This window comes from Chenopodium quinoa, unplaced genomic scaffold (assembly GCF_001683475.1).
Source record: "Chenopodium quinoa cultivar QQ74 unplaced genomic scaffold, ASM168347v1, whole genome shotgun sequence".
Lineage (NCBI taxonomy): Eukaryota > Viridiplantae > Streptophyta > Magnoliopsida > Caryophyllales > Amaranthaceae > Chenopodium > Chenopodium quinoa.
The window spans coordinates 1301674-1318244 of NW_018745323.1; the positions used below are offsets into that span (position 1 = coordinate 1301674).

General features: G+C 34.6%; 2 protein-coding genes across 6 annotated transcripts; one reads left to right on the forward strand and one right to left on the reverse strand.

Annotated features, from left to right (window-relative positions):
- Nucleotides 1–478: 478 nt before the first annotated feature.
- Nucleotides 479–3126, forward strand: LOC110712347. The gene is made up of 5 exons (XM_021890791.1): nucleotides 479–880; nucleotides 1109–1271; nucleotides 1682–1748; nucleotides 1995–2232; nucleotides 2620–3126. Exons 1-5 carry the CDS (start codon nucleotides 792–794, stop codon nucleotides 2828–2830), a joined length of 768 nt encoding a protein of 255 aa, XP_021746483.1. The 5' UTR covers nucleotides 479–791; the 3' UTR covers nucleotides 2831–3126.
- A 580-nt stretch (nucleotides 3127–3706) lies between these two features.
- LOC110712348 lies at nucleotides 3707–12868 on the reverse strand. Of its 5 annotated transcripts, XM_021890796.1 has the most exons (12): nucleotides 12574–12868; nucleotides 11693–11758; nucleotides 10901–11053; nucleotides 8973–9058; nucleotides 8779–8899; nucleotides 8489–8618; nucleotides 6993–7182; nucleotides 6016–6081; nucleotides 5009–5161; nucleotides 4479–4564; nucleotides 4297–4405; nucleotides 3707–4145 (listed from the first exon to the last, which is right to left on the reverse strand). In XM_021890796.1, coding segments are annotated over exons 1-7 (723 nt in total). In that variant the 5' UTR covers nucleotides 12739–12868; the 3' UTR covers nucleotides 3707–4145; nucleotides 4297–4405; nucleotides 4479–4564; nucleotides 5009–5161; nucleotides 6016–6081; nucleotides 6993–7180. The 5 variants fall into 5 exon arrangements, with proteins under 5 accessions (XP_021746488.1, XP_021746487.1, XP_021746485.1 ...); XM_021890795.1 differs by lacking the exon at nucleotides 6993–7182; XM_021890793.1 differs by having other exon boundaries at nucleotides 6993–8618; nucleotides 12574–12866.
- Nucleotides 12869–16571: the final 3703 nt, after the last annotated feature.

Consider the following 16571-nt stretch of genomic DNA (forward strand, 5'->3'; position numbering starts at 1 on the left):
TTTCTCCCAACTTCCCAACTTCTCTACCTTTAACGCCATTTATTTAAGTCAACCTTCCAAAAAAAAAAACTAAATAAAATAAATAAATAAATAATTGGCTTAGGGTTTGTTAATGTTTACTGAACTGAAATGATTAGAATTGAACTGAACTGAATTAAACTGAGCTGAGCTGAGCTGAATAGAGCTGAAATGAATTTTTTACGAGAAAAGAAAATTAGAAGTTGAACTGAACTGAATTGAACTGAAATTAAGCTGAAGTAAAAAAAACCCTTAGGCTAAGCCCTTTTCTTTTAGGACACGGGAGATATGGCTAAAGTTTGAAAATTATAATATTGTCTAAACTCATACAATTACCAATAATATTTAATTTTGAAAAAAAAAAAAAAGATTCTAACTAATTTAAATTTCCATCAATTGAATTGGTCCATAACATAATCTATTTATAAAAATAAAATAAAAAATCATCTACCAACAACAATTAATTATACTACCCCTTAATTCCACATAGAATCTGCTTTTGTCTTTAAAAGAAGGAAATATATTCCAAAACACAAGAAGATAATGAGGAGCACAAATCATACTTTTCCACCTTAATTAATTATTACTCACTATTAGACACAATCTCCCATTTAATATTTATATATAAACTCAAAGTTTGAGCTTTCTTTCTCTCCTCTATTCCCTGAAAACCATAATTTTTTCTAAAATAACATCCCTAAACACTTCCTAGAAAAACATATAGCTATTAAACTTTGTTTAAATTTTTATTCTTAGTTTCTTACTTAGAAAAAATGGAAATGGTGTATTACCAAGTAGGAAGGTCTTCATACCAAGATTTACTCAAGGAGCTAGAAGCTGATATACAACATGCTAATGCCCTGTAAGTACATGATCTTATGCTTTAAGCCTTCGCCCCGTTGGTGCCTAGTTGTCAACGGGGCGAAGGCTTACCTAATTCTGTATTATCCGTTACTTAATACTTATGTATAGATTATGTCCCAAAAAAAAAAAAAAAAAAATTTATATAATCTTAGAAAAGGTAACAAAAATATTGATTTATGAAATGTTATGTTAAAATTAATTTGTTTTTATAAATTATTGTTTACAGGGTAGCTGCAATTCCAAAACCAAAAAAAGGTGTTTGTCTTCATATGAAATTGGAGTACAATCAATTGTCACCTTTGCTTTATCTTTTGCTCCAATGGCTTGATAGTTCTTGTTCCTGCTTTTTTCCTCTTTACTTCAATCTATTTAACATTCTAATATATGAGGTTGGTCTTTCTTCTTAACCTTTTGTTAAAAAAATTATGTTTTATGTTTGTTCGCGATTATTTTATCTTTTGATGTTTTGTTATTACATTCGTTAATTTTAAACTCGCTATTCTACGATACATGTAAGACTATTGGGTTTGTTAGGTCTGTGAAACGCGAGTATAGGAAGTAAAATTTCCTAGAAAATGGATTTTTGGTGTTCTTTGCCTTGTTTAAGCCATACTCATACATAAGTAAACGTCCCCAAATATGCTATCTTGGACTCTTGGTTGTAAAAATAGAGAATCGAATTCATAACTACATACATGTATTAATTTGGGGATGTCAACATGAAAGATTGTTTCCCAAGCAAACAAATTTTTAATTAAGCTAGTTTAATTAATCAAATTCGTTGAATTTTTCAATATAGGTTTATCCAGATGGAAGAACCAATATATCCACCCAAGGAAGCAAGGCAACAGTTACAGAATTCTATGGTATGTACATTAATTAAATAACAAGATCATTAAATAATTACGGAGTACATAATACTATAGTCATCCTATCGCAAGAATGGATGTATTTAACTAAAGCAAAGCCCCAATACATGGAAAAAAACTTGATTTTAAAAGTGTTCCAAAGATTTGGTCGTTTTTGCTCACATTTGAGATGGATATATCATCGCTCATTAATATTATTATTGTATAATGCTAACTTGCTTTAATCAATGTGAAAATTGGCAGCTATCATACTTCCTTCCCTAACAAGGCTTCACAATGATTTGGTGGAGCGCGAAAGTAGAATGAATTTGACCAAGAAAAGTGGTGGCAAGGAGAATTTATTAGGGCATGGTAATGGTAGGCTTCAAAAAGTGATTGATCAAGAAAGAGAGGATGAATGTGGGATATGTTTGGTGCCGACTACTAAAATGGTCTTGCCCGGCTGCTGTCATGCAATGTGCATTAACTGTTACCGCAACTGGTAAAACATTTTTTTTTTTTTTTTTTTTTACCGCCCAACACTGTCAAAAGTTTTACGAGGTTGCACCCAAGATTAACAAGTCGAAAAACTAAATAAAATAGCTTTCGTTCTTGAGTGTGACACTGTGACCCTGCAACTTACATCCATCATAACGTTTTTAAGGTTTCACATTTGATGTTTATTGACACTCAAGTTTCGTTCTTTGCACAAGAACTCCTTAAAATTGAACTAATTTATCCTGAAACTTATTTTTAAAGGCTATAAGAATGTCTTGACTCTTGAGTAGGGTATGAGTCAAATAACCGCGCTTTTTTTTTGTTTGTACAGTATATATTTCTTTTTAAAGACAAATGGATAGCTGACTTTTTCTTTGTTCAAAAACTGTAGGAATACAAAGTCTGCATCATGCCCCTTCTGCAGAGGAGGATTAAAAAGAGTAAAGTCAGAGGATTTATGGGTTCTGACAAGTGAATCTGAAGTAATAGATGCAGAGGCAGTATCAATAGAGGAACTGTCAAGATTTTACCTCTATATTCAAAGTTTGCCAAAGGATAAAACAGAAGCTCCTTTCTGGGTTTACTATAATTACTTAACATAATCCATGTATTTAAGAAGAATTTAGTCATATAACTGAGATTAGTTTCAAGCTTTCTGTACTTCTGCCAAAAGGGTTGATAAATCAGTCAGAAAATTGTACAGAATAAGGTAAAATTATTCATCTGAAATCACCAGAAAAAGCCAGATGTAAATTATGTACAGTAAAAAAAACATATCCAAATTTTCTTCTTTCTGTCTCACTTAAAAGGCAAAAAGAATGAAAAATTAATCTTCCAACATGTAATTAAAATCTCAGCCTAGCAATTGCCAAGGTATACATACAGAGTATTAGTATAATGTAAAGCTCTCTTTAATCTTTTATCCCCTGCCCTTGTTCTTTGTAAATTATGTTTTGCTGGCAAGAAAATATTCAGGATATCTGTTGCTTAGTGTGGTTCAGGTTCCCTGAATATTCTTTTGTGTTGGATAACTAGAGAGCTGCAACAATTACCCCCGAACACGGATCATGTGTTCGTGTCTTTAGCTATAGAAGTTACTGCAATGCATATCAGTATATCACAATATTGTTAATCTGTCCAAAATTAAAATTGATACAGGAGAATGGCAAAGATACAAGGAGTTGAAAAATGGGTTGGTAGGCCCTAACCTAATTTCGAAGAAAACACTGCTTATTTCAAACTTGCCAATTTAATATTTAAATAACTAATATCTTACATTATATTACAGAAAAAAGAAAAAATGAGGCAAATCTAACAATATCTCACATGACTTTATTTTTTTTCTTAGTTATAAAGCATCACCCCTAATCAAAATGAAACATATGAATAGTGGAACAATTATAGTGTGGAGGGGGAAAAAAAAGGATATACAAAATTTGGGAGTGACAATTGGTACAAGTCAACTTAAGTTTTGGATGTACATCTTTGAAAAGAGATACTTTGCTTCAAATACCAACAATTACAACAAGGAAGCTCCTCCAAAACAGGGAGGTGAAAGAGCATATACATGAAATTACTCATCATAGCATGGCCAAACTAGGTGAATAACTGAATTTGGCTGATTTCAAGCTTTAAAGAGCATTCAGATTAAGATTAGAAATGATAAACTTAGATGTTATTTACGGCATAACAGATTAACAGGACATATTGCAACCCATTGCTTACATAATGCAGCATGCATTAATATAATTCAACTCATATTACTAGCAAATTTATGAAGCTCTTATGATCACAGAGATCTTGAAGAATCACAGCACCTCTATTGCTGACTTGCTCCAGCTCCTCCTTTCTGAAAATGCCAGTGCAAACTCCTATTGCCAAAGCTCCCTCACATTCAGCTGCTATGATATCGTTTGGCTGCGAAAGAATATCCAAATAATTCAGAACACTAGATCATCTTTTTGAAAAAAAAAAAAAAAAAAGGTTCTGCAGCCTGCAGGTAATCACAGGAGCATAGGAAGCAACTTATCTAATAAGCAAAGTTATAGGGAGTAGATTCTCCACATACTGTGTCTCCAACATGCAGTCGGGAATCAAATTTCCCAGGATATAGATTTTCAGCCCTTTCTGCTGCAATTTTGATGAGATGACCTCGATCCATGTGATCGCTCCCAAATCTGAAAAATGAACTATCATCAATTATGGAAAACCTAACAAAATAGTTATGGTTGACATGTCTTTTTGACTAACCCTCCAAAATGCGGAACACTAAAATACTTCTTGATACCCAAGGCATCCAATTTCATCCATGCAGTCTCTTCCAAGTTACCTGTAACCTGATAGCAGGAGTAACGAGACATAAAGGTTAAAGCAAACTTCAGAACCTTGTAGGACAGAATCAGACAAGTCGAATGCAATCAAAGCTACTCATAGTTTAAGCTGAACACAGTCAGACAACTACCAAATTAAAGCATCAGGAGTAAATATATCAGCACCCACAGGCCACAGCCTTGCCAATTAGCAGGTTAATTTTCTTGATACCCATAAATTATGATATCTATCAAAAAGACCATGCTTAAATTTGAATAATTATTTTCATTTATAATGATATTTGTATCAACGCAGGAGATAGGAGAGATATCCTATTCCTAATAACGAGAGGTCACAATAATGAGTGAATAGGTTAAAATTTTGTGGAGCACAAGACTCACAACAAAGTAAAACAGCAGATAAAAGAAATTGTTAAATATACCAAGGAGAAAATGTCTATATGAACTCACCAAACCAATGATTACATTATTCGTTGATGACAAGGTTTGAAGAAGAGATTCAACACCAGGAAGCAATTCAAGGCCCTATCCTAGGTCTTCAGCGTGAGCCTTTTCATATTCAGTCATCTTTGACATCAAAATCGGGAGCTTTTCAGTAGCAACCTTGATACAACAAGAAGAAAATTAATTAAGATATTGTCAAAACGGATGATCAGAAAAATATCAGTAAATGGTGTAATGAATGTCACCGAATTGAAAGAAAGGTGTGGCGTCAGATCTTCAAAGTAGTATAGTTCGAGAGGAGTTAATATATTTCCTCATTCTAGTGGAAGTTACTAGATGGGCCAGTTATACAGTGGTATATATATAGGAGCATGAGTATTTTATGTTATCAATCAATACGTAGGCTCATTTTAGGTTGCTGAGATTTAGTTGGTAGTCGGTTAGCCATGGTACTAGTTTATCAGATCATGGATAGTGTTCATAGTTATTAGCTTTAGTTAGTTGTTTGGTTCTTGACATATATCCTACAATTTAATTTGTTTATTTATGGAATGAAGTAATCAAGTAATAAGCATTTTCTTTGTTTATAGTCCATCTCTTTGTCTTGCTTATAACTTACTCCATATAGCACAACATGATATCAATTAAGGACTTATCAACCTAAACCTTTGATGAGTTGATGACTTGTTTAAATTTAAGTGAACAGGAACTCTATGTTTAATAAAACAAACTGGCGTTGAAGACCTACAAGGCTATACCTCTTCTTTGCATCAATTGAGAATGAAACATAAATTTGAAGCACACTTATCTGGCCTAGTTCCAAAGTAGGAATACTAGTAACTAAAGCCAAAGCGAGGAAACCATATAGGTAGAATGCAACGGAAAATTCAGAGATGTCTTCCAGACCAAAGTGCGGAAAATTTAATACAGCAGACGTTACAAAAAAAATTGCATTGCAATAATAAAATGATAGTAAAACAACAAAAATGCAGTAATACCAGAAAGCTACCAACCTCAGATGATATACCGTAGTGGACAAGCGTGTTCACAAGGATTGCAGGATCAGTCGAACCATGAGGCTGGAAAAAAAACATTAGGATTATATCAATAAAACAATGATTTAGCTTCCATTAATTCTAAAAAATGGGGGGAAGGAAAGTAATTAACAAAACTTGAAGCAGTAAGCATACAGTAGCAATATCCACCAGCTACAACATTCATTGTTCAAGTTCTTGCATTCAACCATTTTTTTAATCAAAGTAAACAGGCATGAAGATGAACACTAACATGATTTAGTACAATCAAAACCCAGAAATTTGTAAGTGAAACATCATGTTGCATCATACTGCTGCCCTGCCCAATGCCTCTAATTGGCACTTGCCTAGAAGCCTAGGGCAGGGCAAATGGGCAAGGGCCAAGGAGTCAAATATACACTAAACCTGTAATAAATTTTTTTTTATCTAACAGGTTATCAACTACTCTGTTTTTCACAGCAGAGAGTTACCAACAGAAGTTACATCACCATTTGCAGTCCATCATATCCACAGCTATGACATTTGTGTTTCAGCTCTTTTACAGGCTTACATTAAAATGGATGTGACATATTACAGGAATGATCAAATGGGAAAATAATCACGGACATACATGGTTGATTAGTCGTTCAGCTATTGATAATTTCTGACCAAACTTTGAGATGCTAACAGCATCATGTATCAGTTAATGAATATCACAGCAAACCTAACACATTCCATGTTAAGGAAAACCACCCAATACTAGGAAATTCTGCTCAACTTTCATCTTAATCTATATAACTCATTATTATTAATCAGCAAAACCCAAACTAATTAAGACAAAAATAAGGTGAGGCCAATTACCAATGATAATAACCTTAATCATACAGAAGTAAAAACGACCATAAAGTGGACATTTAATCATTTATAATATGCAATATGAACAAAATGCTTGAAGAATGAGATAATGAATGAAGCACCTGAATAACGTCGATAGTACCATGAATTCCAAAGACTTGCAGGATAGCATAGGAGAAAGCTTGATAGAAATGGTTAGAGTTGGTCCCATCACTTTGAATTAAGGTTCCATCAATGTCAAATGTAACCAGTATTTTCTTAATTTCCTTTTTCCCTTGTTCCATCTCTATTTCGTCTGAGTGTTTGTTGGTTCTGACAAGGTAGTTTGTAGAGAAAGATGCAGACAGAGTTCAAAAGACAAGGTTCTACCTTGTTTAAATGTTCTAAGTCACAGGGAATATTCGGCATATTTCATACACCCATTTATATAAATTATGAATACTTTATAGACTTCCGGACTTCTATCAAAAGGAATGAATAAGCATAGCAAAACAGTACATAGAATATCAAATAGTAGTTGACCAGTCAGAAGTCAATGAACTTCAATATTTTATATTCCTTTTGAAAATGGCAAATGGAAAACTTTTTTCCTAACTTTAAATTACACCAAAAACTGTGAATGATTGCTACTTTTAACTACTCCATATATGGCATCAGCAAAATGCTCCCACTACTCAATTATTATACCCCATATCTTTGTCATTAGCCATTATTATAGTTTCAAAATGTAAAGGGTCATTCAATTGCAAGCAATAATATATTCAATGATTTCAATTAATAAACGAGAGAACCATCCAGGAAAAAAAGACAAAAAAATAAGGAAGATCAAGTGACGTGATTGCTGAGTAGAACTAATTTCATCAGCAGCCTGATGTAGAAAGGCTTTATGTAGTACAAACATAGTGCACAAAAAGGCTTCATAACGTTCATGTAGTACAGACAGTGCACAAAAAGGTTTCCACAGTTCCACCAATGTTATAGCTTGGGGGCCTCTGTCATAATCAATATAACTGGATTTTAAAGTGTTCATTTCAAGACCATAAAAAGTTCAGATCTTCTCAGTCATCAGGCCTCATTGTTAATCGTCTCTTTCTTTTAACTCTTTAAGGATAGTGGACATTTATACCCTAAAAATATTTGTCTACATATTTTCCCTCATTAATCCTACCCGAACATGGCTAGCTATGGCGCGCGCGGCCGCACATCAACCACCCTAGTATTAATAAAACTATAAAAGCTTCACCATTTTTTTACCTCGTAAGACATAACCTTAATTCAGCTAATATACATCTTTCTGTTATTTTGTGGGAAGGGTGGAGGGGAGGTGCAGGAGCAAATAAGGGAGCGTTTGAAAGTACTATATTAGTCACTGGAAAAGCTAAGAAATTAAATGTCTGACCACCTCGTCTCATTACCCCAAACTTTGTGAACAGTCCTGCTAAAGATTGTCAAAATATTTGAAATGGCAGTCAATGTAAGATTATTGCATGACATAAATTTTAACTCCACTCAAGCATATCAATAGTTTAAGAACAACAATACTTATTGTAATCATCTGAAATACCAGCATACAAAGAGAGCCAAATTCAAAGACCCAGCAAATTTAAGAAGCTCTCACAATCAGAAAGATTTTTGAGAACGACGGCTCCTTCAGTGCTAGCTTGATCCAGCTCCTCCTTCCCAAAGATGCCAGTGCAAACACCAATTGCCAAAGCTCCCCCAAATTCAGCTGCTCGAATATCATTTGGCTGCATAAGAAGCAGACATGTCAACCAGCAAATTAGAGCCATGGTCTATTTTATCTTACTCCCATTTATTATTACAGCATGGTAGTGTTTGAAGCAATGAAGCAAAAATTAAGCAAATATCTAGACAATCAAAACTTTTTTTGAAGGTAATAGATTTTACTAGTTTACATACTGCATCTCCAACATGCACTCGCAAATCAAATTTCCCCGGAAAAAGCTTTTCAGCCCTTTCTGCTGCAATTTTGACTAGGTGACCTCGGTCAATGTGATCACTCCCAAACCTGAGATCTAGTAATAATCAGCCAGGGATAATGCAGAAAAAGATCAAGTTATACAAATGATTAGGCAACCAACCCTCCAATATGTGGAACACTAAAATATTTCTCGATGCCCAAGCCTTCCATCTTCATCCATGCATTCTCTTCCAAGTTGCCAGTAACCTAGAGCATAAAGAGGGTATTAAGACAAAAGCACAAAAAATTTCTGCCGCAACAGTGATCAGATTCGGATAACAGAGGTCATTTATTGCAATTTTAATCTCTTCAATTTAAGCATGTGTTGTAGCCAGATAACATTGTACCTTCAGACCAAAATAAATCTAGAAACTTATAGGTTGCCTGGAAATAGACTGAACTTAGAATTTCCAATTGTTCCTATTTATCCCAACAAACTAACACCCGAGGCATAGCGGCTAAACCTTTTTAGCAGACTGCACCTATCCAAAGAATACCAGCTTGAACCAAAGTCGATATATAGTTTAGAGAAAAGATGTCGATCACCATGAATTCTAAAGTAGCTTGACAAGTGAACCACCTACGACCACACAAAGCATCAGTACCCAGACCCCCCACCCTACCCCACTGCTCTATGGAAGTTTTCTCTTTTAGTTCCCACTACTTTATGTACACATGCAAATGGAAATATAGAACGCCTGATGCATTATATTAAAGTCAAACTCAAAACTAAAACTCCTATTTGAGTATTCTTGCAGAAATAACAAGAGAAGTCCTCAGGGTGAATAATAATTAAAATAAATAAAAGGAAAATTTGTAATTATTAAGTCAACCTTTTGGCCGTTCGCTTTTATTACGTCAACCTTTTGATTATTTTTAAACACTTCAACCTTGTACTACTATAATTTTTATTACGTAAAATAGAAAAATGACCTGCAAAAACGGGTAAATTGCTTATGTGGAGTATTAGATGGAGGTAAAAATGCTGATGTAATTTTCCAAAAATGAAAATTATGTAAATAATAAGTCAACCTTTTGATTCTTTGCTTTTATTACGTCAACCTTTTAATTATTTTTTTTATACGTTAACCTTGTAACATCATTTTTTTTTTACATTTGAATTTTTTTGAATTATTATTATTATTATTATTATTATTATTATTATTATTTATACAATGATCGCATTTGTATACCTGAACCTAACGAAGAATAATTATGAGTCTTAATGTGGCACGTATGTGCCTTCTTCAATCCTACCTTGGACTTTAATTTTTTTTCATTCAATCTCTTGCTAAACTTCATTGTATATAATATATTAAAAATAATCTAAAACTATGATTTCTCACAAAGCAAGGGTCATGATTATTCACAAACTCATAATGATTATTCACTAACCTTAAATTTTGCCCAATTATGCTCGAATAAACGTCTTCTACGGCATGCACAACCTGCAGTATGGAGTGCGTTGTAATGTAGTTTAAAGATAAAAGATGAATATAAGGTGATTAAAGGAATAAAGGCAAATTAAAGGAAGAATTGAATAGTATTGTGTTTAATGGAGTAGTAGTATGATGATGAAAGGAAGATGGTGAAAAGGAGGATCGTGAGTTTGGAAACTTGTAGTATAATAGTACTAGGTCTTTTTTTTCAGTAAAATTGGAGTATAGTCTTGATGAGTTGGCATCATTAAATGATAAATTTTTTTTAAGGGTTAAATTGCCAAGTCAGATTTTCCATCCTATAAGTTCAAACAATATTAAGGGTTTAACAGGTAACCAGTAAATAAACGTAATATAAGTTAACAGTAGTACAAGGTTGACGTGTTTAAAAATAATCAAAAGTTTAACGTAATAAAAGCGGACGGCCAGAAGGTTGACTTAATAATTACAAATTTTCCTAAATAAAAAGGTACTTTGCAAAAAAAGAATTGTACAAAAAGTTTCAAAGACCACAACTAATATTTTCAGAGCAGGTGGTTGACAACCAAATGAGAGTTATGCTGAATTGTGTAGGGTATGAAGCAAGAAACATGCATCTATGCACACTTACCAGTCCAATGACTATAGCATCTCTTGATGACAAAGTTTGAAGGAGAGATTCAACACCAGGAAGCACTTCAAGACCTTCTCCAATGTCTTTAGCATGACCCTTGGCAAACTCAATCATCTTTGACTTTAAATCCGAGAGCTTTTCAGTAGCAACCTTTATAAGCAACGAAAACAGAATCATAACTCAGATGTACATGTGGATTAGTGCGCAAATATAAACAAGCAGTTAGCAGCTAAAATTACATAGCTAAAGCAGAGCTAAACCATTTGGGTATCAGGACAAAAGAATTAGTCTATGCAATCATATACTACAGTACTATATAGCACTTTGGTCATCGACTTGTAGCTTAATTTCTTAGATGTTGAGCCAGTAATAGCAGCAGCAACATCTCCCTCATAGACAAAAGCGCTGTGACAGTTGGGCCTTTACTTATAATATATTAGCTAGGGGACCATGTTAAATGCCTCACCTCATCTTAACTTATACTGTATATAACTACTTCGAGGAGATAATTGCCTTCACATAAAAGAGTGCAATGATTAGTTACCTGCCTGGCGATAAAAATCATGTGATACGTATCAAACTCCTATTGGCTATTGCAATGGTACTTTTCTATTATTACCCTCGCATAAAAGAGTGCAATAGAGACCAGAAACAAGTCCTTTCTTAGTGACTATGAATATCAATTACGGTAGTTTTCTATCATAAACAAAGCAAGTAATAAGTTCCAAAAAGGCATGACATTGAGAGTAAAAAATGCAGCAAAATTCCAAATGGCTACCAATTACTAACCTTAGATGGTATCCCATAATGGATAAGCGTGTTCACAAGGATTGCAGGATCAGTCGAACCATGATGCTGCACAAGAATATTAGTGCTCTATTATTAGCCAAAAGACTTAAGCTTGTGTACTCATAGTAATAATTGCAGTTTAATCAACTTGAAGTAGAAAGTAGCAACCAAATAGTAGCCAAATTTCATAATTTAGAACTTGAAGTTGCTATTTACATATCTCTTAATGGAAAAGAACAAGCACCAAATGAAACTTCCATAATTTCGCCATCAATTTCATTGCCATATATTACGTGTATCTAAATTAGACCTCCAATCACGAAGAAGCTACTATTATATAGATTTAGAAAAAGATTAGCAAACAAATGCCAACCCTTTTACTCCGTTTAAATTTGACACAAAAAGGCCAAAAACAAACAATCAAAAATTGATAAACATGATCAATGAAATATTCTCAATTCCTACCCCAATTTTAGGACTTTGAGGTTTTCCTGTTTCCAAAACCCCAAGTTTCCAAGCTAATGAAGCCTAGAAATGACTGGGACTTGAGACTTTCCCGATTTCGGAACGTTTTAGATTCTGAAACCCGAGTTATTTCCATGTACAGAAGTTTTTGATAGATAAACTGGATCATATAGACTGTAAACTACACATAATATTCCTTAATCACGAATTAACATACCCCATTTCAAGAAATATATTGAAAACAACCAATTCAATAGTAAAATCAAAAACCCATCAACATGAATAATACCCTTAATCAAATTGGGCACAAATTATATGAAGAACACACCCAAATTAGAACAAAGTAACAAAATTTGAAAGTGGGTATCTAAGATTAAAACCCAAAAAAGGTTAAATTAGATTATGAATTGATAAACCTGAATGACATCGATAGTACCATCAATTCCAAAGACTTGGAGCAAAGCATGGGAGAAAGCTTGACGATGAAGGTGGTTGGAAGTTGGGCCAGTGCTTCGAATTAAGGTTCCATCGATGTCAAATGTTATCAGCACTCTCTTAGTTTCCTTCTTCCCATGTTCCATTGTTGTCTTCTTGATCTTTGTAATCTGTTGTAACTTCACTGTGCTTTTTGCTCAGTAACTTACTGTTCTTGCAATTTAAAGGAGATGTTTTTTTTTTTTCAATTAATTAATAAAAAGTCATTCGGCATCTATAAATGAAATCTAAATTAACAAATACATAAAATTGAATCAAATTAGATTTTCCTTCATCAGAGTTACGGTCGTTGAAAAGATCTTGCACATCGCTGAAATATTCAGCCTTTTCGAAGAGGCGGTCTAACGATTTGTTGTAGCCGTAAGAATGATTCTCATCTTATTCGCCTGAACACATTTGAAAATTTGACAACCGGTGCGATCCCGAACAAATTTTTACCAAAGAACTGATAATAGGGCAAAAGATGATTACTTTTTTGATGAACCCTAACACAAACAAACTCTAAACAAAAACAAACAACTAAACTAATGAAAACTAACGACTCCACCATAGGGAGACGAACGAATATCTACACTACTTGTGTAGATTTATTAAAATTCAAATATATATTTTTTTTTTTACTTTAATACCTTGTTGGGTGTTAAAACTCAAAAATGTTTTTTTTCAAAAAATTACCATAAAAAAAGTCTTTTTTTTCTTAAAAATGAAAAACATGTATAGTTTGATGTAAGTGAGGTTACATTCAAATGAATGAATGATTTGGTAGGGTTATTTATTACGCCATATCATTAATAGAGAGTGTGTGATGCATCATACGATTTATATCAAAAAAAATAGATGGACAAAATAGCATCTGATTTGTCATGATTCACGATCAACCACTGCTAGAGAGAAGCTAATCGGGCTAGCTAACTATGGAGTGGATGCGGAGCAAAGTGTTTTTGGAGGTGGTTCTAAAGGACCTTTGTACTAGTGTAGCTTAGGCTAGATCGGTTCTGAAAGTTTTGAAAGATAAAGACTATTCTCGGTTAGGATGTTTAGTAATTAATAGTTCCTCTTCTTTTTGTTTATTTTTGTTTCCTTTCCTTTTCAATTTAATAGTTTTTTAATAATTGAAAATAACAAGTTATAATAACTATTTTGCTTGCTTAAATGTGGTATGCTCTATTGACACATGTTTTGCTCTCTCAGAAGCTCAAAAGAACAAGGCATAAGTAGACTTAAAATAAGGTCAATGAGTAGAGGTGGGCAATGTGTCATACCGGGCCACCGCGGGGCGTGCCTAGTGGTGGCTCATGCCGGGCCATGTCGTGCCTGCAACTTGATGGGCCGTGCCGGGTCACCATTTGGCACACCCCAGCCCACGACACACCCCACATGCCTGGCATGCCGTGCCAGGCCGCCCAGAATTTTTAATTTTTTTATTAAATCAATACATACATATATATATATATATATTTGAACAACTTTTAAAATGTGTATATTTACATAATTTTATTAATTTATATTTACGTTTTTGTATTTTATGTTATTATTGTTGTTTTTATTATCCTTACTTTTATTATTATATTTCTTTTACTTCTTATTATAGCTGTTTATAGTTGTTGGAAGCATCGAAATATAGCCGTTTGCACGGGTCATGGCGTGCCGCGTGCCGTGCTAACGGGCCAAATTATCTTACCGCCCACCGTGTCGTGCTGATGGGCCAAATTATCGTGTTGCCCATAGTGCCATGCTCGTGCCGATTTTTCAAAATTGTGTTCACGCCTTCACGACATGGCCCACGGCCCACTTCTCGGTTATCGTGTAATTCGTGTCGTGTCGTGCCACTGGCGAGCTTGTGCTGGGTCGTGCCGTGCTCGTGCCGCCCGTGGGCCAACACGGCCCATGCCCACTTCTACTAATGAGCGAAAAATGGAAGATGAGTAAGTAATGCCTTGAGAATTTTCTTCTATGTGGTTAGATCTTGGATGTTCATTTTATTGGTGTATAACTTGTTAAATGGTTCTCCATTCTTTCTACTCCGGACTATTTTAGGCCTACAATCCTCTCAACTAATATTACAAAACGAGGTGGCTAAGGCCCTTGGAGCAAGACATGCTCTATCCATTGCTATTTATGTGGTCCCCATGATGTTGTATTGGAAACGGATAATAGCAAGTTGTTTCTGAAGGAGTTATGTCTTCGTCGTGTGCAATTACTAGATATATAAATGGATCAAATTATGGAGATAATTAAGTTCGTACATTTGGGTCGTCGTTTTACCATAGCTAGAGGTACTAACGATCTTTGGACTAGTAAAATAGGCCAAAGCCCAATTGGACGGATCCTATAAGGTCACACAAAGGGACTAGATCGAGCATTAGAGGACGAGGCCCATCATGGGCCTCATCACTCTAGGTGGCCGGCCATATGGAGTGGACAAGGAAGTTTTGGGCTTCATGCCCTAGTCCAATTATAATGAGATTATAAATAGACTAGGTGCCTAGGTTTGCAGTAAGGAGGGAATTAACTGATCAGTGTGATCAAACCCTAATTAGCAAACACGAAACCCAACCCTCTCAAAGTCCTCTCTCTCACACGGCTCTCTCCTCCTAGGCGCCGGTGGTGTCTCGTGGTGGTGGTGGTTCGTGCGGTGGTCGGTTGTCCATAAAGGTGGTGATCGCGGTTTTCCTCAATCACTCGACCAATCCAGTATTGGTGGACGGCTCGTTCGAATCTCGTGGACTAAGTAGAGGAGCAACGCTTGGGGCTCTATTCTCTCCCTGATTTGCCTGTCGAATAGATTCGTGGAATTCACGCGTCAAAGGTATGATTATGTGTCTTGTGTGTTATGCATGTGATTCTTGGGATTGGTACTTGATTGAATATGATTCATGTTTTTCCGTTGCGTAGTACCTATAAACTCCTACAGTGGTATCGGTTAGCCTCTTGCATGAACGTGCTTGATCATAATAATACAATTATTTGATGTCCACGTTAATTTTATAATCAATTAAGAGGGAGAAATTAATTTAATTACGGTTCAATTATTATATTTAATGTGATTAAACTTTTGGAATCGATTAAATGTGATTATTTATGCTCAAAATAGCCATGAAGAGACCGAATTTTAGCCCTAATTGTTCGAAATTTTCGAACCCCCTAACCCTAAATTCCGAATTTTTCGAAAATCCTAGCCCTAAAATATGATTTTTGTGCTTGATTTTGATTTAATTTGATTTATTTTATGATTCATAATTTTAATCGGATTGATTTATGCATAAAAGTGTTTTGTGTATGATCATCAATTTAATTTTAAAAGTTAGAATTAAATTGAGATTAATTTTATGAAGAACCCTAATTTTAAAATTGAATATGATTTAATTTTAATCTTATGGACTGATTTAATTTAATTGTGATAAGCATTATTTTAATTAAATTAAAACACAAAAAAAAGGGTTTTAAGTGGTCGGCAACCGCGGCTGGGTGGCGTAGCCACGGCGGCTGCCGACCAGGTGGCAGTCTGAGAGGGAGGGAGGGCAGGCGGTCTGGGGTGGCTGTGGGCAGCAGCGTGCAAGCGTTGCACAGCTGCTGCCACGACTGCCAAATCAGCTGCCCGCTGCTGCCTTGCGGCAGTGGCTGCTGTTAAGGCAGCCAGCCACCGTGGCTAGCTTCGGCTAGCCAACCACGGTGGCCGGCGGTGGTGGCTTGCTGTTTTCAAAAAAAAAAATTATCTTATTTTAAAATTATTTCAAGATAATTGTGAATTATTTTGAGATAAAATCAGTTTTATTTTGGATAAGATAGAATATTTTGAAAATATGATTTTTTATTTTTAAAAGATAAAGTTGGTTTTATTTGGATAAAATCTTTTATTTTAGGATAAAATCAAATATTCAAAAGTTGTTATATTTGATATTATCCATATTTAAAGTTG